Below are 25,216 nucleotides of genomic sequence, written 5' to 3'. Positions count from 1 at the left end.
GCTCACTTCTGAAGCTGTCGTCTTTTGACATTTGACAAGTGAAAACAACGTCATTACTAAAAATAGAACGATAGACGCTTCAACAACGCATTGAAATTGTTAAGATTCAATAAAAAATGGTGAAAATTTCGCAGTTTGCAAAACTAAATCATTTTTGGGTCGTTGTGAAACATCTTCTCGAAGGGCAATAGTGAAACTGATTAGACATTAGAGCTGTTGGGACAAGTTAGCGATGTAAAGAATCGAAACCGCGCGCGTAGCTAGAGAACAACTCAGAATATTGCTGCAGTAAACCCTAGTTTGTCGACTCCTTGTCATTCTTGGAAATTAGGCATTCCACAAACACCTTGATTTGCATAAAGACCTCAAGTCTTAAGGCTTTCAAAGTTTAGTGAACACAAGAACTCAAGCCAACCGATAACCAACAATGATGTATCTTCGTTGATTGGGTCCTTGAAATGCATCCAAATGATTTTAATCGAAAAAGCTTCAGTGATGAGGCTCCCTGGAGGCTACATCACATTGAGCTTGACTTAAAATCAACTTAAGTTCAAGTCAAGTAGTTTTTCAATGTTAAGTCAAGTACTTAATAAATGAATACTTAACTCGACATTGAAAAACTACCACTTGAATTGATTTCAAGTCAAGCTCAAGCCAAGTAGCTTGAATATCAAGTCAAGCCGTGAATTCCTAATATTGGTTGGTTATTGAAAAGTCTCCATCCTCAACGTATCACTGTTTGGTGCAGTTTTTGGGCTGGTGGTGTGATTCGACCTTACTTACTTTAAAATGAGACAGGTGCAACTGTTACGATGAAAGAATTACGCTACTAAGCTATGATTGATGATTTTTATGGCCTGAATTGGAAGATATTGATGTGGACGACATTTGTTTTGAACAAGAGGGCGCTACATGCCACACAAGCAACGAAACAATCTCAATTTTGCAAGAGAAGTTTCTTGGTCGTGTTATTTCTGGAAAATGTGATTACAATTGGCCTCCAAGTCCTTGAGATTTATCACCTTCAGACTTTTTTGGGGCTACGACAAAGATAAAGTCTATGCCAATGCTCTACAATCGGATTCGTGAAGTTATCGAGGACATACAACAATAATAATAAATATTTAATATTTTGCTAATTGTTAAAGGAACTTTACAATGAAATAAACATCAATTGATTTCTCTCAAAATATACTCTTCTTTTTTAATATTAAAATATACCTCCTATTGTAAAATCCCTATGTCCCTATACTAGACATCATAGACAAAAAATGAATGAATATTGATTACAAGATTGATTGAAAACTTCATATTGTCTATAATGCCTTGAATGCTGAATAATCAATGTATTTTCTACATTTGTCAACGAGAGATGGCGCCGAAAGCTACGCGATTCTCGACAGATCGGCATTGCTTTGGACATAAATCCACGACACTCCTCTATGGAAATCTGAGGTGTATACGGCAGGGACCATTGAGTTATCAAACTGACGATTCCACTAGTGCTCCTGGGATGAAACACCGCAATCCTCTGAGGTAGGACACACCTTAAAAATAGTCTGAGAACGCCTCGCCCAAACGCAAAAAGAATATCTCGTTAATATGAAGAATTTATGAAATCCCTCGGTACACAATTATTCGCCATTTAAAGTTAAGATTTCGCAAAAAATTCCTGGTGGAGTGGAGGAACGGGAAGCTTATAACATTCGAAACGAACCGTGGCTGAAAGAGGGCGAGTAGAAGAGAGAATTACCTGGGACTATGGGTTACACAGAGTCAAGTCAGAGGAAAATTTACGTCCGGAAAATTGAGGGGAGACTGAGAAAGATGAAAATTGCCAACCGGAACCGTGCGGGCGGTTTTAAAAACCGTCTATGAATAAACGATCTCTTCAATTCCTACATCAATTTTTCATAAACGAACTATATTTCTTTTGGTGTCACGTTTTACCTTTGGAATTCGTACAGGTGCGTAATTAGCACATACCTACAATTTAACATGCACATTAATTAAGTGGAAATCTTTGATTGAAATAGAGACGGCTTGACAGGATTGGCAGAATCGTAATTGCTAACTGGTAATAATGTAAAGCTCCAGGCAGCAGCCTAATAGAAATATTATAAGCGGTTAATTTTTTGTATGTTGTAGGATATTACCTTGTGAAGAAGAGAGTCTATAGGTCCAACTCAATCATATAATTAGTTTTCGGTGAAGAAGTTGGAAAATGGCATTTCTTTAGAGTAACATCTTGTGGCGACAAAGAACAATTAGACATAATGTCTGTGTCTATCCGAATTTGTCGTCATAATACTTAATGAAAGTGCAACTGCATTAGTGTAACAATGGTCTTTCGTGGTACTTGCGCATACAATTTTCTCATTCATAAGGTTCTCAGGAAGATACAATAGAGAATATCTTTCCCCTAACCTAATTAGTGTGCAGGCATCATGATACCATTGCGCAGGCATACAACTTAGAGAATAAGAAAAGGAAGAAGAAATTCGCGGTATACATGGAGGCTTGGTTATCTATCGTCTAGAGGTATGATTTCGTTACCTTGCCTTCAGTCTTCTTCTCTGTGACTTTGCTCGGGTTTGCAATAATTAAACACTTTTAATTATTTACATATATTTACAAAGCTACAATTACATTACAAACTCAGTATTGAGAATATCTTAATTACGTCTTAATTACAAGTTTCTCACTACAGTACTGAATTTAACTAGAGTGTTAATTACTCGAAACGTCTTCGAATATCACGTCTTCGTCTTCAATTCTAGTTGCGGTCGTCCCGTCTTTAACTCGTTCGCGACTCGTTTTGTTCTAGTCCGCGAACCGTCTTTTCGTCTTCACGTCGTACGTCTTAAGTCTTCGACCGAACTTAGTCTTAACTCGACTTAGACTTAACTTGACCTTCCCTGGCTATCGACTTCCCTTCTTCCGGCTTGGCAACACCCTTAGCAATTGGGATTGTAATAGCCGATCACTCGCAATTTTGGTTTCGGATACTGCCGAGTCCGACCGTCATGTTAGCACTGTTTTGATTTCCCAAAAGCTAAAGATAGCACAAAAAAACGTTTGAAACCATTTGCATAAAATTGGTCTCAAGAAGAAGCTCTATGTGTAAGTACTACACGAGATAACGCAAAAAAGCCTCAGGAACCGAATTTCCATATGCGAATCGCTGCTGAAAGGAACCATTTTTGAAGCGGTTGGTGACTGATGATGAAAAGTGGATCTCTACGACAACGTCAAGCGAAAACGGTCGCAGTCACGGCCAGGAAGGTTTTGCTGTGTTTGGCAGGAGCTGCTTCCCTACGGCACAACTGTTAACTCGTAACTGTACTGTCAACAATTGAATCGTCTGAAAGAAGCAATAGCCCAGAAGCAGCCAGCTTTAGCCAATAGTATAGGAAGGTGTTCCATCAGGACAACGCCAGCCAAACACATCGATGGTGACTCGCCAGAAGCTCTGAGAGCTTGGTAGGGACGTTCTTATATTTCCACCTTATAGTCCGGACCTGACACCAAGGGATAACCATCTGTTCCTGTCCACAGTTTTGCTGGTGAAAAATCCGCTTCGGCAAAGCCATATTTTTTATGCAAATGGATTTCTTTTTACACAACCTCATATAATAATGAAATATAACCAATAAATCTGTGTGAAACCAAGATATTTCCACACGATTTTCTTCTACAAAGTAGCTATGGCAGAATGAAAGGATTTGCCACACAATTAGATAAATTGTTTTCACTGTAAATGCAGAACAAACACTGTATAATGTATTTACCCTTAATGCATTTATCGACATATTCAATCAACATATTATCGTCGGCGAACATTATTGGTTCCATGGCTTAGCTCGTAAAGCAGATCTGGAGTTGTTGACATAAATAACTCCGCTTCCAAGATAAACCATGTTACGAACTCTCTCGCAAATTACAAAAAAAAATCTTTCAGGGTACGACTAAAACCTCTTCAAAATGTTCAAAGACATATCAGATAGTATAGATAATTATTGATACTGTCAATTGCACGCCAAGTCGATATGTTAATGTTATTCCCAATTGCATATCTTTGAAATGGTAAGAGCAGGCCTGGCACATAGAGTCTTCATCGATATATTGTAGGTTAAGTGACTACATTAGTTGTTATTTGAAAAATGGATGAATATTATTTCGTGTGCGGTTTTTGATGGGAAAATTAGTTTGAAAGCAAAGCAATGGCTTAATGAGTGTTATTGAGACTCTGCTTCATCGATCACAACTGTTGAAAGATGCTCCTGGGTCTAATGAAAAAGTGATGGACATGGTTAAAGCCTATTTCGAAAGCAAAAAAAAACAAATGTGTTTTACTGGTTACATACGGGACTTATGGATTGAAGGGTTAGTTTGTATAGATTTCTAGCTTGAAATGAAAAAACACTGCAAATTTCATAGAATATCCCAATCATAAAAAAATCGTGAAATAACTCTGGTTCTGCGTTAATTTCATAAAGCTGATGCAATGATATCGCTTTCAAATATTCATATCAATTATATTTGAATTGAGAGGAATTAGTTATGCAATAAATGAGTATCAAAATCTCATTCAAATGTGATAAATAATTAGTAAATTCGAGTATGATTATGAAAATTGGTCGAATATGGATCCAAATTGAAACTAATGTGAATGAAAATAAAATTAAGTTGATTTTGCTGTTCCATTTCTCATAATATGAAATTGAAACTACTATAATACTTCGAACAGATGATATAGAATAATCTCATTATTTGGAATTCGAGGAAATTATTATTTCATCGGAAATACATTTAATATTAATAACAATATCCATATGTATGAGCTATCTATTCTGACTATGTAGTTGAGTATTCTAAAAGTTTCATCAAATAATCCTTCTTGAAACATATCTCATTACACAAAAACCTCAAAGCTATCAGAACAAAATAAACATTATAGTAATTACGAACACTAGGGATATTAAATTTCATTGAAAAAAATTGCTTAAAGCAATTCTAGGTTTTAATTAAGAGCCACAATACTAAGATTTTCTCTATGTGATCGGTAATTTGACACTGTGTCAATAGTATGCATTTCTACTGAAGAACTAAATTAAACATCTCGTATTTCTCGGAGAACCCCTTACTCACGAGTAATGTTATCTCATTATTTCATTTCTAGTTCGGTGTAAGTTTCATTCAAATTAATTATAGTGTCTCCTTGAAGCGATGTTTTTTGAGCACTGACGTAAAATCACATACTTTTTCCTATTACTCCTCTGAACGGAATAGGAATATTAAGACGAAATGGTTCATCATTTGATCTACTTTTCTAGATCATCCCAGAGCATGTGATGAATATACCTGAAATTTTACAGTTTTTATACCTTACTGTTGTCAAATATGGAACATGCCATTTTCAACACATTTTCAAACAGATGAAACTGTGTGGTTCAAAACTGTTAATATATTCTGTTCCATATTCGGCACACTCGATTCTTGGTGTTCAGAAACTTTTGCCAGCAACTGACGCTTATTTTGTGAAAAAGATCAATTCTAGTGTTCCCGCCGGCTTACACCTATTACAACGTATTTTTCACAATGGTCGAAAAACATTGAAAAATAGAATTAAAATAAAAATATTTATTATAAGGTAAGTGCTCATAATTCCGATTGCTGCAAAAAAATAATATCCATGTTCCACCTTTTTTTTTATTGTTTTTTGTTGACTTGTGCCATATTAGGAACAATTTACACAGAAGGCTAAGCTATCTCATTTCTTGTTTAGATGAATCCAAGACGAGCTCGTGAAAAATTTCATACTTGAGCTTGGCTTGACTTGATTTTAGATATTTATTGCTACTTGATATTACTTGAGCTTGATATGCACGCGTCGCACGGCATATATTTCTGCAATCTCGTGCGCGCTTAGACTAAATGAGGGGATTCCCCGCGCGCTGAGAAACTGAAGCATTCGCCAGTGTGACTTTATTAGTAGTTTTCTCACATTTCTATGAAATCTAGGTAGTTGCAGATATATCAATCCAAAGTTGGCGAAAATGGCCAAGGATTTTTTATCAACGGCAGCATCTTCAGCTACTGTTGAAAGACAATTTTCCAGAGCTGCTCTTGCAGTTACAAAAACCCGCAATAGGTTAGGCGACAAATCTATAATATGCCTCATGTGTCTTAGATCCTGGATGGAAGTTAATGAAATCAAACAAAGCCTGGAAGTTTCTCAATATTGAGAAACTTCATTTTTTATTTTGTTATGATTTATAGTGATTTAATTTATGTTTCTATTTCAAGGAGTTGATATTTTCGGCACTTTTATACAATGAATTTTATGAATGAAAGAGTTTTTTGCAAGGTTCCTTCTCATTTCAACATTTTTTTATTGATGTGACACTTCACAATAAAACTACTAAATATCAAGTAGCTTGACATGATTCAAGTACTTGATAAATACTTGACTTGACTTGAGATTGAAAAACTTGAAATCAAGTCAAGCTCAAGCCAAGCCGTGAATCCCTAGTTGAAGTCTAAGGGTAGCATCCAATGAGACGCCTTTTACTATCATTACTATTATTTACACATCGAATTTCCTAGCGGTAAGTGCTAAAGGTAAAATAGACGGCTATAAGCCGTCGTATTTACCAAAACATTCCCCAGAACCACTAACAATAACAACAACAAATAACAAATCCCTATTTTTGTTGAAAGTGCGCCTTGAATTTGCATTTTCCAGAGTTCCTCTTGATAATCTACATTTCCTAGGGATTTGGGAGCTTTCCTTTCTACGGATGAGCGTGATAAAAAGATTATTTTCTCGAGGAAAACCTCGACATAGGATTCCAGGAATCTTGTTTGTTACACGTTCCGTCTCTCAGATCCTTTTTGTTGGCGCTAAAATTCGCCAGGCAGCAGCGGATAGGTAGGAGAAAAGGAGAACATTTTTATTGCGTTTCACAGTGTCAATGTTTATGATGGTTCAATCACATGGGTCAATGATCATCAATTGTGTACGCCTTTTTCGTCACAATGCCTCCAATTTTCGAGTCTCTAGCCGGGTATCGAACGATAAGATTCGACTCGTTGATGACGATTCCGTCCTCAAATTCGATTCTGTCCGTCCGTATTCACAACTTTCGAATGAAGGGACTTATAAACTTGAAATTTGAAGGGTAGGTTCAGATTTTGTTTACCGCGGTTGAGTTCATTTATGGGCAGAATCCGACAAGAAGTTCCGTGAATTTGGCCGTTTGAATTTTTGTTTTCCTGTCAATTTCATCGAGCGTGGCTAGAGATTCATCAAGCTAAGTAGCTTGATATTTTAAATAACTACTTGACTTGAAAATCAAGCTCGTGAAAAATTACATACTTGAGCTTGACTTGACTATGATTTCAGATATTTATTGCTTGACTTGATATTAAGCTACTTGAAATTATTTAAGCTTGATATGCACGCGTCGCACGACATATATTTCTGCAATCTCGTGTGCGCTTAGACTAAATAAGGGGATTCCTCGAGCGCTGAGAGACTGTTTTCTCACATTTCTATGAAATCTAATGGTAGATTTTGGTAGTTTCAGAAATATTTTTCTGAACTTGGCCAAAAAGACCAAGGATTTTTCATCAAGCCTAGAGGTTTCTCAATATCAAGAAACTTTATTTTTTTATTATTTTTTTGTTTTGTTATGATTTATAGTGATTTAATATATGTTTCTATTTAAAAAAGTTGATATTTTTGGTTCTTTTATACAATAAGTTTAATAAGTGAAAGATTTTTTTGCAAGATTCCTTCTCATCTCATCATTTTTTTATTGATGTAACACTACACAATGAAATTTCTTAAAATCAAGTACCTTCAATTCAAGTACTTGATAAATAAACACTTGATGAGATTGAAAAACTACCACTTGACTTGAAATCATGGAAAATTGAATTTCCCTCCAAAAATCGTTATATCTCTGGAATTATTCGTCACAGACCCCTTAAATAAAAACGTTTTTCAATCTTTAAGTTCCAATCTAAATCATACTGAGGTTTCAAAGGCGTAGCTAACGTCCAGGAGAAGTTGCAGCCTAAGTTTGCTTGGCTAAATTAAAGTCATTTTCAAGTTGTTTCAGGATTTTTTCAACATTTTTTCTTGCTTCAATGGCTGTCAGCTCGTTTTCAGTGGCCCACCTTGTATATTATTTCGGCTCAGTATCGATTGCGTGTGAATTAGGGACTGTCCCATACATGATCAAATTTCATTTTTTCTATTTATACGTTTCCCACATTATCATATAGTTTCATTATTATGTATTCCAATTCCTCGAATTCTTGGAAAATCCCCGTTATCAATTTGATGATATCGAAATGAAGTTTAAATTATAACGAAAAACAAATTATGTAGATGGCCGCAAAGTTGTGTTCCATATTACGTATTATTGACCTAACGCAATATTCCCTGTTCCTTTTTGTTGATTGTTCAATTATTCAAATTTCTCTGAAATTGGTTATCGAACAGAACGAAAATCGATTTTTATGACGTCAGAATATTAAACACAGGGGAATAAGTGTGAAGAGAAGAGTTATTTTTATCTGAATTATCATCAATTTGGAAATAAACAAGCTGTTGGGGATTCTCTAACAGTATAGTAATAATTATTGTTTGGGAATGTGTTTTGTCTTCTACAGGGTGTCCCGGGAAGAATGCGACAAACGAATACCATAAATTAAGGTCATCATGGAGGACCCGTATCAAGTTGTTTCAATCGCCTGAGTGCCTTCGTTGGGGATATACAGGGTGATGTTCATCTTATGAGTGAAATATCACTGTTGAATAACTCTTTAACTAATCGACCGAATAATTTCAAATTTTGAAGTTTAGTCACCCTTTCCTATCGTCTTCCTTGAATATTTCTGAATTCGAGTAAATCAGATCCGGACTAGGAAAATTACAGACTTTTCCTATTTTCGTGAATATTGGATCACTCTGTACGTCAATATCATAATTTTTTTCGTTTTCGTAACCACAACGAATTCATTCATAATCAGCATTCTAAAACTCAGCTTGCCACCGCCATACAGGGTGACCAATAAACATTCCCTCATGAAAAAAGTACAACCGATTCAACCGAATAAGATAGCGAAATCTGTGAAACAACTATATCATATCAATGTGCTCAAAAATGCATTAAAATGGAGGAATATCATTTTGAACAATATCTGCTGAACTGAAAATATTTTATTTTTGATAAATTGTTTTCAAGATCAAATATTTTCAATTTATTTGCTGTTTTTGTTCTATTCTTCATCCAGCTTATTGATTGAAAGTTTTCCTAAATAATTTGAGAAAAATTTAGGTGAGACATTCGTGAAGGGTGAAACAACTTCAATTTTCGAGATAAATCTACCGATAAATTCAATATATCTTGAACTATGAAATTTTTTTCATGAAGAAATGACCCTGAATAATGACGCCAAGCAGAGATTTGAAATTTTTATTATGAATTAATTCTTTGTGATTACGAAAACGAAAAAAATCATGATATCAACATACAGGGTGATTCAATATTCATGAAAATAGAAAAGGTCTCAAATTTTCCTAGTCCGAATCTGATTTACTCGATTTCAGAAATATTGAAGGAAGGCGATAGCAAAGGGCGACAAAACTTCAAAAATTGAAATTATTTGGTGGATTTCTTGAAGAGTAATTGAACTAAAAAAAATTCACTCATAAGGGAATGTTTATTGATCACCCTGTATGACCGAGCCAAGCAGAGATTTAGAATTTTCATAATGAATTGATTCTTTGTGGTTCCGAAAACGGAAAAAATCATAATGTTCACGTACAGGGTGATATTCACGAAAATAGAAAAAGTCTGAAATTTTCCTAGTCCGGATCTGATTTACTCGAATTCAGAAATATTGAAGGAAGGCGATAGGAAACGGTGACAAAATTTCAAAATTTAATTATTCGGTCGATTGGTTGAAGAGTTATTCAACAGTGAAATTTCACTCATAAGATGAACATCACCCTGTATATCCCAAACGAAGGCACTCAGGCGATTGAAACCTCTTGATACGGGTCCTCCTTGATGACTTCAATTCATGGTAGTCGTTTGTCGCATTCTTCCCGGGACACCCTGTATTTTCCGCCTGTCAGTCAAACTCTTAATTTCATTTGCTTTGAAGTACAAATATATCTTCTTGGCCATTTGTTGTTTTCCCAGAAATTCCAGATATTTGCTTGGGTTTTCTAAATACAGTCATTAATGAACAGCGCTCTTTTATCCTAGAAAATAAAGCTTTAACCATATCTTTACTCAATGTCGAGTTATAATGACTTTTCAATTTGCTGATCTTGAATCGTACTGTAGTTTCAGTAGGAACTAGTGTTGCTTCTTCGATCGTAACTCATGAGTGGTTTATTGCTTTCTGGGGCGTTCCAAAAGACGTTTGCGCTTCTATTGTCTAATATGCCATTTTAATATCGAATCCCGCATCGAAAATCCCGCAATTGCAAAATGCACGCGAAATTCTGAGCCGAGCATTCTGAAACCTCTGGAAACGACATCAACTATGTTGTGTTCAAACGAAAACTTCTAATCCAGGTATAATCCCAGGTTCGTAACTACTTTCACTTTTCACTCTCTCTAGAATCGAGCCATTCTAGGATAGTGAGGTGCTTACGATATTGATATTTTTTGTGTATGTTATGTGTTTGTTCTTGTTAACATTCAAGGACGAGTATTTCAGGAAACAAAATTTGAAACTTCTGGTCAATATTTGAATTTCGAAGTTCCACGTGAGGAGAAAGTCTGCAGATATTATTGATTAATGAAATGAAAAGTAGTTGTCCCGAATGAGAACCTTCTGAAACTTCTGGGAAATATTTGACTTTTGAAGTTCACGTGAGAAAAACATCTGCAGGTATCTTTGATACATGAAATGAAAAGGAGAGGTCCCAAATGAGAACCCTGGTACACTCTCGATCCAAAGCAACAACGTGTTGATGATTCTGAGCAGTGTTTGAAGATGTTTAAGTGCAAAACACCTGAATTTTTGGGTCGATATGTGACAATGGATGAAACATGGCTCTATCATTTCACTCCGGAGTCCAATCGACAGTCAGCTGAGTGGACTGCACACGATGAACCGAATCCAAAGCGAGGAAAAACCCAAAACAGTCAGTTGCCAAGGTTATGGAATAGTATTCTGGGATGCGCAAGGTATAATATTCATTGATTACCCCTAAAAGAGCCAGACCATCAACAACGATCATTATATAGCGTTATTGTATCGTTTAAAGGATGAAATCGTTGAAAAACGGCCCCATTTCAAGAAAAAAAAGGTGCTGTTTCATCAAGACAATGCGCCGTGTCACAAATCAATGAAAACAATGGCAACATTGAATGAATAAGGCTTTGAATTGCTTCTCCATCCACCATATTCGCCAGATCTGGCCCCAGCGACATTTTCCCGTTCTCAGACCTCAAAAGAATGCTCGCTAGAAAGAAATTTAGCGCCAATGAAGAAGTAATCGCCAAACCTGAGGCCTATTTTGAAGCGAAAGACAAATCGTACAACAAAAATGGTATCGAAAAATTGGAAGATCCCTATAATCGCTGTATCGCCCTCGAAGGCAACTATGTTGAATAATATAGGGTGTTTTTTTTAGAGTTATAGAACTTTAAATTGCAATAAAACAACGATGGATTATTCGATTGACATGAATTTTATTTATCCGCAGGATAATTCTGTGGCATTACATTTCAAATATGATTTCTGGCATATGACCGCCACGGCTGGCTCGGATGTAGTCCAATCTGGACGTCCAATTTTCGATGACTTTTTCCAACATTTGTGGCCGTATATCGGCAATAACACGGCGAACATGGGCGCCCGCAGGGGGGGGCCAGGGGGGGCCATGGCCCCCCCTGAGATTTTGATTGCCTCATTTTTCAGCACAAGACCCTCGTCACCCTCAATATTATTTTCTCAATCCAAAGGGAAACAAGGAAAGTAATGGATTGAAACAATTTTCCGGTTTTCAATGTAATTACATACTATACATATAACAATAATCGGCAGAGGTATTTTTTTAATCGAAAACTTTTTTAGGCGCGTTGAGCACTTCTTGGGTGAAGAAAAATCATGGAACCGAAAGCACTGCATGCGTGTCAATTTGTTTATAAATTCATATTATATATATGCGTGTCGGCAATCGGCATTTTCTTTGAACGTCACCAGATGATCGTTTTATGGGCGGCTTCTTTTTAGGCGCTTTCTTTGATGTGGGTTTCTTCATGCGGCTTCTTTCATATTTCAATTATAATTGTCCATTCTCCAATCAAGATATTTTTTTTCTCGAGAAGAAGTAGGAATGAAGGGGATAAATATAGAATTTTTTCATTTGTATTCCTATTCTAGACAAACCACGTTGAGACTGTTGAGAGTGTGTTTAGAGAGTATTTTTAATGTATGTGACTTCATATTACGTTATTATAGATAAGTTCTATAAATAATTACAAAGCTGATTTTTCAGTTAGGCGCCTTTCGGCAGTGCCCAAAGACTGCTCCGTTCCTTTTTTTTTTTTGTTGAGAGTCATTTTCACTTATGTTTATGTTTTTATGATAGATTTACCCTTGGAAATATGGATATTCGAAAATTTTTCGAAAGGAAATTGCCGATGACGATTGCAATTAGTCTCCTAAAAATATTATGCTTTATATACAAATGGCGGCTCATTCCTCCAGTACTAATAAAGAAGCAATACAAAAAAAAGGAATTATCGTTTTTCCATAATCTTCATTTTGCCCCCCCTGAGAAAAATTTCTGCGGGCGCCCATGACGGCGAATGTTGTCTTCCAAATGGTCAAGGGTTTGTGGCTTATCCACATATACCAATGACTTTACATAGACCCACAGAAGGTACTCTAGCGGTGTTAAATCACAAGATCTTGGAGGCCAATTCACAGGTCCAAAACGTGAAATTAGGCGGTCACCAAAGGTGTCTTTCAATAAATCGATTGTTGCACGAGCTGTGTGACATGTTGCGTCGTCTTGTTGGAACCACATCTCCTGGACATCATGGTTGTTCAATTCAGGAATGAAAAAATTAGTAATCATAGCTCTATACCGATCACCATTGACTGTAACGTTCTGGCCATCATCGTTTTTGAAGAAGTACTGACCAATGATTCCTCCAGCCCATAAAGCGCACCAAACAATCAGTTTTTCTAGATGTAACGGTGTTTCGACATACACTTGAGGATAAGCTTCACTCCAAATGCGGCAGTTTTGTTTGTTGACGTAGCCATTCAACCAGAAGTGCGCTTCATCGCTGAACAAAATAAAATGGACGTAGTGCGCGATAGGTATTCCGCACATAATCATTATTTTCGAAACAAAATTGCACTATTTGCTAGCGTTGTTCTGGCGTGAGTCTATTCATGATGAATTGCCAAACCAAACTGAGAATAAATCACTTGACAGCTGTTAAATCGGTCGCCATCTTGAACAGTAATACCAACTTATAGTTATATACCTCGAAAAAAAACACCAGTTATAATTAAATTTTGCCAAAAAATGTGTTTTACTATGGTAGACTGAGGACTTTTGAAATGATCTGTTAGTTTCCCCCTAAAATACATAAAACTCGTTTTTATCCGTTTTTCAAACAACAAGAAATGTAACATTCAATATCTCGATCCAGATATAACTATTTATCCTGAAATTTTGACAAGCATACTTTGAAGCTTGGAAGAAAAAAAGATGTTATGGCACCGAATATGGCACTAGTGGTACCATATGTGAGCCATATTGAGTGACGTGTTATATTGTTGATGATGAAAGACGATGGGAAATTGTGAGAATTCCAAAAAGATGAGGGCCATCAGCCTATATAGTTATTTCACAAACTAATTGTTCGATATATATTTTAATTATATCGGCTTTGATATTCAAATCGAATTCAATTTTCTATTGTCAATACAATCATTTGCTTTTATTCCATCTCTTGCTCTTAATGGAATGCTCATTGAAAAATTGAAGAGCATTCCAGACCAATACAATATTAATGATTCAATTATTCTTCATATGAATAACATTATATGAGCCCATGATATTAGAAACTATTGATATAAGAGGCATCCAATATCATTGATAACAAGCCAGATATGGTTCTAATTTGAATTCCTGTACGTTGAACACATTTTCTTCATGTCTCGTTCAATAATTCTGATAATGCAATAAGATTTCAAGTCAACCACAGCCAACCAGTCTATTCATTGAAGCGAATTGTTTTACAGATAGGAATATTTACATAACATGACTCATTGTTTGAGAAGAACCAAAAAAAAAACAATTCGTTTCAATAATTTTATTATCACTTATGCTGCTGAATGCTTACTGTTTACTATTCCCCAAAATAAACATTTGTAATTATGTGAAACCCTTTTAAGTATTCGCGTATTGCAGCTATGCATGTATGACCCTATATAAATGAAAAATATTTCTATATAAGGTGTCCCATAAATAAACTGAAGTCTAAAAACTTGAAAACACTTCTGAAAAATCGAAATGCATTGAAAAATATAGGATGTACCATTTAAGAAACACCAACTCTTCCCTATATTCATTTTTCAGAAACACACTGTAACTCGAGAACGAATCGAGATATCTTTGATCTGCTTTCTGATATCTTATTATTTCGAATAAAGAGATCGAGAAGATTGAAAACTTTTTCTCTAAGTTTTAAAGTTTTCGAGATGCTTTCAGTGAATATCGAAAATGGGACACACTGTACATTTCGAAACGTAAATTATCAAAATTTCTGGGGGTGTTATTTCTTTTTTTTTCGATAGGTTAACTATTGAAACTTATCTCAAGAGAGCATAATGTTCCACACGAGAATCATATAGGTAAGATGCTATTTCGCATTGATCTTCCTAGTTTGGAAATCAGGTTGATGAAACTCAATAGAAAAAAGTTCGTTTTCATTTAAAAATTTCGTATTTTGTTGTATGTAAATGAAATTTCGCTAAATAAGAATCAATTTAAATTACAAAAATAGCATCGGGCCATAAGTACCCTATTCCGATACTATTGTCTAGTCCTAATACTCCTTAATTCCTGATATTCATAATATATTACCCAACCAAAAAGCAGAAACTATAACTAACCTACCTGAACAATTTTTTCAATTTCGTGCTTCAATTTTCTTCCATTGAATTCCTAAATAAGATTCTTGAGCAGGAAGAAGTTCAAAATAATAATCAGTATTATTTATTTGTTCCATAAGAAAACCTTCGATTGATTTGCTACATTGAAATCATTCAGCAACCAAATACCGAAAACTCTAGTTAGCCTCCCACTTATTGAAATTTAAAAAAATTGTAGATATCTCGCCGAATAGTTGAATATTTTATATACGTTCATCTTGAAAAACATCGTCTTCGATCTAGTTAATGCTCATTCAATGGTAGAAACACACACGGGGAATTCATTTATTTATTTATTCATCAGAATATATCAGAATAATATTTCTTGTTGTCGAATAATCATGATGGAATATTATTTGACCATCAAAATATAAACGAGAAATGTTTACGCAGAATTTTAAGTAAAACTGAAATAAAACTTATGACGCAAATAAATTTCTAGCATAATTGATGAACGATTCAAGAATTATTTATACATGTAGGTGTACTTACAGAGCTAACAACGAATAACATTTTGACTGTTTCGCACTGCAGGGAAGAGATAATTCAATTGACATATATAGGAAACAGAGCGGCATATATATGATAGGGCTTTAATTGTGATAAAAAGCTATTTCCTTCTCTCAGATCCCCTTGACAAACATAAATATTACGTTTATCCTATTCAAGTATTTTTTCGATTAAGATAAATATGTACGTGATTTTCTAATTCATCTAACTGCTTGCTCGATTTTTTCTGATTGCTAAATATCAAAAATTAAGGCTCTTTGAGAACAGAGAAAGGAAAGTTTGTCTTCTCCCCCGAGATCCACTTCATCATATTTAGGGGATACAGCACGTCCGTGAACAAGCCTTATTTCAACCCCTGTACATATCGTGATAATCCACCCCTTCAAACAACTGGCAGTCTCTAAAAAATGACGTGACAAAGTATACCTACCTATATCTATTATCTCAACTGAATTATTCGAATGGATTGTGAACCGGTTTTCATTCCAATCGAAATAAAAACGTGGAATTGCAGAATTTTAACGGTTTTGTGATAAAAAAATACCTCGGATTTTTAATGCATATTCTACTATTTCACCTGAATGCCAGAAAATATAAAAGATACATCCAAACCTGCCTACGTTGACCCTGAACTACATCGCTTCAGTCGATAAAATGCGGTTTAGTGGTTTTATAGATTTATTGGCCAAGCTGATAGATGCAACTATGCACCTTACATGTGAACAATCTAAACATTAAACAATGTACATTGCACAAGTGTTAGTTGTAAAACAAAAAGTTACTACTACGTTATTAGTATAACATATACAAAAGCAAAACATACTATCAACTAAATGAAAACCAACCTTCAACTATAGTTCCCAAAGTATGTGATGGCAGTAACTTTTCTCTCGCTGCATCTTCTTCTAACAAAACTCCAGAATCGCTAAAATTGCCGTAAATATTGTTCTTGTCTTGTGATTTAGTTATTTTAAATCTCTCGGGCATTTTCTACCGTCAGAAACCGGAATAATTTAACGTTTGGCGTGTTCCTTTTGGTTCCTAAGACGGCATCGAATTTCAAATTTTGAAAATTTGCTCGAAAGGGTACCAACTTAATAAAAGACCAAACTGTAAAAATGTCAACAGTTTGCAGTTCAGGCGCGCACACATCTAATCTACGAGATGTCGTTCTATCTTTGTGTTTCTCCAGTGAGTGGAAAGGTGGCGATATTGACGAAACATTATTTAATCGATACATATCCTGCCCTCTATGTGTAAGAAGGTTTGCCTTTCCCAAACGCTGAAAAACGCTGCAACTTTTTATACAATCCCCACGTCACGGCGTCTCCCCTCTGTATTTCGACTGTATATACAGGGTGTCCGGGGAGAAGAAACCGACAAAACGTATATGGAGTTATAGGGACACTGCCAATACAATTGCATAATGCTGTATATAATTCTACAAAACCGCTTCGTTACTGATTATTCGATTTCGCTTAAATTTGGAACGTGAATTAAGCTAAAAGCCCTTTGAACGAAACCAATATCAGGACCGGAATATTATTTTTCTTCCATGTTGAGTTCTAGTGAGGATTACTCACCCTGTATAATAATTTCAGAATCGCAAGCTAGTGAAAAGTTACTTTAGGATTTTTTTGCTTAGATTAGTTTTTTGATAATCATTAAATAGAGTGAGTATCCTAACGAGAATTTAACATGGAAGAAAATAACATTCCGGTTCTGATATTGATTTCACTCGAAAGGCTACATGTTGGAAACTTTCAGTTCAATTCATGTTCCAAATTTCAATCGAATCGGCTGATCTGTTTATAATATGGCCGATTGAATTTTGGTCAATAGTTACAAAACACTCTGTTTTTCAGTAACGAAGCAGTTTTGGAGATTTGTAACAGGCCAATTGAAAAGTCCCCGGTATACCGTAGTAAAACACATTTTTTTGGCAAAATTCGATTTTATTATTCAACATAGTTGCCTTCGAGGGCAATAAAGCGATTATAGCGATCTTCCAACATTTAGATACCATTTTCGTAGTACGATTTGTCTTTCGCTTCAAAATAGGCATCAGTTTTGGCGATTAATTCTTCATTGGCGCTAAATTTCGTTCTAGTGAGCATTCTTTTGAGGTCTGAGAACAGGAAAAAATCGCTGGGGTACAGATCTGGCGAATACGGTGGATGCAGAAGCAATTCGAAGCCCAACTAATGCAATTTTGCCATTGTTTTCATTGATATGTGACACGGCGTATTGTCTTGATGATACAGCACCTTTTTTTCAAATGGGTCCGTTTTTTAACGATTTCATCCTTTGAATGATCCAATAACGCTATATAGTAATCGCTGTTGATGGTCTGGTCCTTTTGGAGGTAATCAATGAATATTATACCTTGCGCATTCCAGAATACTGATTCCATAACCTTGCCAGCTGACTGTTGTGTTTTTCCTCGTTTTGGATTCGGTTGATCGTGTGTAGTCCACTCAGCTGATTGTAGATTGGACTACGGAGTGAAATGATGGAGCCATGTTTCATCCATCGTCACATATCATCGCAAAAATTTAGGTTTATTGCACTTAAACAGCTTCAAACACTGCTCAGAATCATTAACACGTTGTTGCTTTTGATCGATTGTGAGCTCGCGGGTACCTATTTTGCACACAGCTTTCTCATCATGTACAAATATTCGTGAATGATATTATGTACACGTTCAGATGATATATTCACAATGTCTGCTATCTCGATCAATTTCACTTTACGGTCATTCAAAATTATTTTGTGGACTTTTTTGATTTTTTCGTCGGTGACAGCCTCTTTTGGGCGTCCACTGCGTTCGCCGTCTTCGGTGCTCTTTTCACCACGTTTAAACTTAGCATACCAATCAATGATGATTGATTTTTCTGGTAGAGACCCCGGAAACTCTTCATCAAGCCAAGATTTTGCTTCAACTGTATTTTTCCCTACACAAAGCAATATTTTATCAGCTCACGAAATTTTTTTTTCTTCTTGTTTCAAATAACAAAAGTAGCTACACTCACAACGCAATTTCTAACAAACTAATGGTCAGACACCTATCTTTCGAAAGTAAATTTTTGTTACACGATAAAACAGTAGGAAATCATAGGCGTAAATTTATATTTGACAATTCATTACATCATGTCATTGTGAAGTTTAATAGTGGAAATCTGTGAATTTATTATAAATAGGCCGATAAAACCTTTAATATTTTTTATTTAAATCTGCATATTCGCATCTATATTCTGCACTTCATTAATCCATATTTATTCTAATCATCAATAACACGAATTTTATCTTTTGAGTCCATTTCGAAAATTGCAGATATTGTGACGCAATGATAGAGCAATCTGTTCGGTGAAAGAGCGCTCAAAAAGAATCTTAGATCTGGTAATCTATTAGCATATTACCCATTTATGCTATCATTTCAGATCTAGATACAGGTACCTAAGATGTAAGGTTCTGACATTGAAAAAATTCAATTCATTTCGAATCACCTGAATTGAATGTAATAACTCACTTTGAGTGTTTGAAGATGCCAATCTCTTTCACCAACCCCTATCCAAGCTATCTCTCCCACCTGTCCCTATCATTCTTCATATGATTCGAAGTCGGGAAAATCAAATCTGGAAGGAATAGGGAAATGCAATTACATATATACATATTGAAGAGAATCTCATTTGGTTATTCCGGGAACTCTTAATTGTATACGACAAAACAGATGAAAGGTACCGGTCAGTCAATTTGAGCTAATCAAAGGATATTTCTGTATAATGCTTGAGCATACACACAGAAAACAAGTTGAAAAATCAAATGGCATTCATAGTTGTTCATCAATTATCTAGAACATGCATACACAACAGTGAATATGAACATAAAAAGTACTGTGGGTCGAAAATAACAAAAAATAGGTACCTACCTTTCATGTTGGAACAAAAATAATCAAGAAAAGCATTGAATTCATACGTTCGTTATTCATTTTTCGATATTTTGCTTGACTTTTCATGGTTCAGTTGACTCGATCAACATGAAAGGTATCACTTTGATAAAAAAGAGTATATTTTGACTTTTGAAAGAAATCAAAGCATGTTCATTCCATTGTAAAGAGGAAACGATGGAAGATGATACCAGCCAAATGGTCGCCATGGCTACTGTTGCAGAACCATATCCTTTTTCTGAAATTTTCCATGAGCAATTCGCATATTTGAAGATGTATCTCCTCGATAACTTCACGAATAAGATTTTTTTTTTTTTTCGTATCGATTGAGGAGTATTGACATAGGTATACCTTATCTTTCACGTGGCCTCAAAGAAAAAAGTCACACAGAGGCCTGGGAGCGTCAGGATAGAAAACATAAAAAACAAAACATAACCTTCGCATCTACAACAACAGAATTAAATAATGAAATAGTTTCAATCAAACGCATATGAAATGTTTCAACTGTCCCCAGGGTTTCCATTTAACACAAAAATTCACAGTAATGACAACAATAACTTCACAAAAGTGCTATTTACACAGTCCTGTTCTAAAATTATTGAACCAAACAAAAATATCTCACTCAACACTGTCAATAACACAAATATATCTCGCTCAACACTGTCAATTAAACAAAAATGTAAAACTAAAAAAAATATGTAGAGAAATAATTACTTTTGCTCCTGAAATCACAATGGGACCTCCTGCACAAGTAAAGGGTGTTTTTTTTTAGAGCTATAGAATTTTAAATTGCAATAAAACAACGATGGATTATTCGATTGACATGAATTTTATTCATCCGCAAGATAATCTTGTGGCATTACATTTTAAATATGATTTCTGGCATATGACCGCCACGGCTGGCTCGGATGTAGTCCAATCTGGACGTCCAATTTTCGATGACTTTTTCCAACATTTGTGGCCTTATATCGGCAATAACAAGGCGAATGTTGTCTTCCAAATTGTCAAGGGTTTGTGGCTTATCCGCATAGACCAATGACTTTTCATAGCCCCACAGAAAGTAGTCTAGCGGTGTTAAATCACAAGATCTTGGAGGTCAATTCACAGGTCCAAAACGTGAAATTAGGCGGTCACCAAACGGGTCTTTCAATAAATCGATTGTGGTACAAGCTGTGTGACATGTTGCGCCGTCTTGTTGTAACCACAGCTCCTGGACATCATGGTTGTTCAATTCAGGAATGAAAAAGTTAGTAATCATGGCTCTATACCGATCACCATTGACTGTAACGTTCTGGCCATCATCGATTTTGAAGAAGTACGGACCAATGATTCCACCAGCCCATAAAGCGCACCAAACAGTCAGTTTTTCTGGATTTAACGGTTTTTCGACATACACTTGAGGATTAGCTTCACTCCAAATGCGGCAGTTTTGTTTGTTGACGTAGCCATTCAACCAGAAATGCGCTTCATCGCTAAACAAAATAAAATGGACGTAGTGCGAGATACGTATTCCGCACAGAACCATTATTTTCGAAATAAAATTGCACTATTTGCAAGCGTTGTTCAGGCGTGAGTCTATTCATGATAAATTGCCAAACCAAACTGAGTATAAGTCACTTGACAGCCGTTAAATCGGTCACTATCTTGAATAGTAATGCCAACTTAAAGTTATAAACCTCGAAAAAAAACACCCGTTAGATACTGAGATTCTAGTTTGGACTTGAAGTCCACTCCGTTCATCCCTTGAAACCTACCCTGGATGACCCAAGCTTCGTGAGATATTCACTTAATTTCAATCAATCTGCGTTTTAACGGTACATACCCAGCTTTCAATATATGCCTTTTTATATATCAAACTATGAAGAAATTCTGCATTCAAAATTGCATATTTCGCGTGAACTCGAGCTGCTGAACGAATTCGAATGAAATTCTAAATTGAACCAAACGTTTTCAAGGAATCTTGTAATTAATATTAATGAACATATTTGAATTATGTTCATGTTGATGAAACATGAAGGGTTTTCTAATAAGAGCTTTCATGTTGATATTAAAAACAAAAAACAGTATAGTATAAGGGAAATTAATAGATGTTTATTAAATTGTAAAGAGAAAGGTATGTCATTGAAGATGGAAAACAATTTCAGCTAAATGGTCGCCTGCAGCATATCTTTTCCATGAAATTTTCTATGACCAATTAGCACAATTACGGTTGTAAAAAATAATGAATCATAAGCTATGTAGCAGAAACCATTCACCGTAACAGTTGCACAAGCCTCATTTTCGAATAAGTAAGGTCCAATCATACCAACAGCCCAAAATCACACCAAACAATGACATTTTGAGGATGGAGAGGCAATCAATCTTGGACTTTCCGAGCCCCAAATGCCATAAGTCAGCTTATTAAGTTAGCCTCCGAGGAGAAAATGGGCCTCATCACTGAATATGATTTTTTTTATGAAAATTCGGATTTTGATGCATTTCAAGGACACAATTAAAGAAGATACAAGGTTTCAAGGTTAAGTTCTTGGGTTAGCTGAACTTTAAATGCCTTGAGACTCAAGCTTTAATGCAAATGTATAATGTTGTTTGTGGAATGTCTTATTCCCATGATTGACAAGGAATCGACAAACCTGGGTTTTTGTCAACACTACAGGCAACAGTAGCAAAATTTAAAGTTGTTCTTGAGTGACACACATGATTTCTATTCTTCACATCACTTACTTGTCTCAACAGCTGGAATTTTTCCACTAGATTCATTATTGCCGACCGAGAAGGTGCTTCACGAATACCCAAAAGTGCTTAAGTTTGATGAATTGTTACCTACTGCAAATTTTCCTCCATTTTTGTGGTTAATTTCAATATTGTCAAGTTTTTTTTTTTTTTAAAATTTCAAATTTTTACATATAATTTCAGAAATAATGTACTGATCAGCCAACTGCAAGCATTTTCGTGATCTACACAGTCGAATCAATCAATAAAATGATACAATATTCCCATGAAGGAACTTTTATTTGTCTTCAATTTTCTAAGGTATGGAAAATTTTACGAAAATTTTTGGACAAAAAATTTTTCAGGTGAGATCGAAATTCGGCTAATCAGAGATCGTCAATTCTGGCACCGCTCACCGATTCGTCGTAGAGCTCACGGTTTCGAGGAAATTTGAACTCGACATTTGGGGAAAAATTGAATTTGTCTCTAAAAATCGTTATATCTCCTGAATTATTCGTCACAGACCCCTCAAATAAAGACGTTTTTCAAACTTCAAGGTACGCTCTAAAACATACTGAGGTTTCAAGGGCGTAGCTTACGTCCAGGAGAAGTTGCAGCCTAAGTTTGCTTGGCTAAGATAAAATCATTTTTAAGTAGAAGAAGAATAATTTTCTGGCTTTAATAGCTGTCAGCTCGTTTTCAGTGGCCCACCGTGTATCTTATTTCGGCTCAGTATCGATTGCCTCTAAAAATCATTATATCTCCTGAATTATTCGTCACAGACCCCCCAAATAGGACGTTTTTCAAACTTAAAGTCACACTCTAAAACATACTGAGGTTTCGAGGGCGTAGCTTACGTCCAGGAGATGTTGAAGCCTCGAGAATATTATTAAAATTTTTTTTCGAAAATTTCAGATTTTTACCTATAATTTCTGGAATAATGTACTGATCGCCCAACTGCAAGCATTTTCCTGATCTACATAGTCGAATCAATCAATAAAATGATACAATACTCCCATGAAGGAACTTTTATTTTTTTTTAATTTTCTAAGGGTTAGGTATGGAAAATTTTACGTAAATCTTTCGACAAAAAATTTTTCAGGTGAGATCGAAATTCGGCTAATCAGAGATCGTCAATTCTGGCACCGCTCACCGATTCTTCGTAGAGCTCACGGTTTCGAGGAAATTTGAACTCGAAATTTGGGAAAAAATTGAATTTGTCTCTAAAAATCGTTATATCTCCTGAATTATTCGTCACAGACCTCTCAAATAAAGACGTTTTTCAAACTTCACGTTACGCTCTAAAACATACTGAGGTTTCAAGGGCGTAGCTTACGTCCAGGAGAAGTTGCAGCCTGAGTTTGCTTGGCTAAGATAAAATCATTTTTAAGTAGAAGAAGAATAATTTTCTGGCTTTAATAGCTGTCAGCTCGTTTTCAGTGGCCCACCGTGTATCTTATTTCGGCTCAGTATCGATTGCCTCTAAAAATCATTATATCTCCTGAATTATTCGTCACAGACCCCTCAAATAGGACGTTTTTCAAACTTAAAGTCACGCTCTAAAACATACTGAGGTTTCGAGGGCGTAGCTTACGTCCAGGAGATGTTGAAGCCTCGAGAATATTATTAAAATTTTTTTTCGAAAATTTCAGATTTTTACCTATAATTTCTGGAATAATGTACTGATCGCCCAACTGCAAGCATTTTCCTGATCTACATAGTCGAATCAATCAATAAAATGATACAATACTCCCATGAAGGAACTTTTATTTTTTTTTAATTTTCTAAGGGTTAGGTATGGAAAATTTTACGTAAATCTTTCGACAAAAAATTTTTCAGGTGAGATCGAAATTCGGCTAATCAGAGATCGTCAATTCTGGCACCGCTCACCGATTCTTCGTAGAGCTCACGGTTTCGAGGAAATTTGAACTCGAAATTTGGGAAAAAATTGAATTTGTCTCTAAAAATCGTTATATCTCCTGAATTATTCGTCACAGACCTCTCAAATAAAGACGTTTTTCAAACTTCACGTTACGCTCTAAAACATACTGAGGTTTCAAGGGTGTAGCTTACGTCCAGAAGAAGTTGCAGCCTGAGTTTGCTTGGCTAAAATAAAGTCATTTTTAAGTTGTTTCAGGATCTTTTTAACAGAATAATTTTCTAGCTTTAATAGCTGTCAGCTCGTTTTCAGTGGCCCACCGTGTATATTATTTCGGCTCAGTATCGATTGCGTGTGAATTAGGGACTGCCCCATACATGATCAAATTTCATTTTTTCTATTTATACGTTTCTCATATTATCATATAGTTTCATTATTATGCATTCCAATTCCTCGAATTCCTATGGCATATTATCAATTTTTTTTTCTCGAAAATTTCAGATTTTTACCCATAATTTCTGAGATATTATTCTTATCGCCCAAATACAAGCATTTTCCTGATCTACATGATCGAATCAATCAATAAAATGAATTTGGGAAAATCAGTAAAAATTGAATCTTTTCAGAAAAATCGTTATATCTCCTAAAATATTTGTCACAGTCTGTGGGTACTTTGAAATAAACTTTTATTCTTAAAATTATCCAAAAAATCTCTCATTTTCCTTCGTACCTTCAATGTTGGGAGGCCCTGCATAAAGTATGAATGATCTTCAATCAAAAAAAGGCTATTATTCCGAGTAATTTGGTTCAAACTTCGTTATCAAATCTGAGTAAACGGAGAAAATTAAAGAAAAACAAAGTTCTATGCCTTTGCGAATGTTTCCGCTTCAATATTATTGAAAATGGCCAACTATAATTGACGAGAAAATTATATCAATCGATATCATTCTTCTCGT

The 25,216-nt window shown here is 35.4% G+C and overlaps 1 protein-coding gene across 3 annotated transcripts in view; it reads right to left on the bottom strand.

Moving 5' to 3' along the window:
• Positions 1-16,892, bottom strand: part of LOC123685719 (solute carrier family 12 member 6) — a 58,491-nt gene extending 41,599 nt beyond the window's left edge. The window contains exon 1 of one of the 3 annotated variants that reach the window (XM_045625542.1): positions 16,572-16,892. In XM_045625542.1, the coding sequence (XP_045481498.1) occupies positions 16,572-16,713 (142 nt within the window). In that variant the 5' untranslated portion in view covers positions 16,714-16,892. Of the gene's footprint in view, positions 1-15,708; positions 15,749-16,571 lie in introns of those variants that run through there. The other 2 variants (XM_045625544.1, XM_045625550.1) reach the window with 2 other exon arrangements.
• Between the last annotated feature and the right edge of the window lie 8,324 nt (positions 16,893-25,216).

This window comes from Harmonia axyridis, chromosome X (genome assembly GCF_914767665.1).
Source record: "Harmonia axyridis chromosome X, icHarAxyr1.1, whole genome shotgun sequence".
In the NCBI taxonomy this organism is placed as follows: domain Eukaryota; kingdom Metazoa; phylum Arthropoda; class Insecta; order Coleoptera; family Coccinellidae; genus Harmonia; species Harmonia axyridis.
Note: the sequence above shows the minus strand (reverse complement) of the source record. Positions and strands in the feature narration are given on the sequence as shown.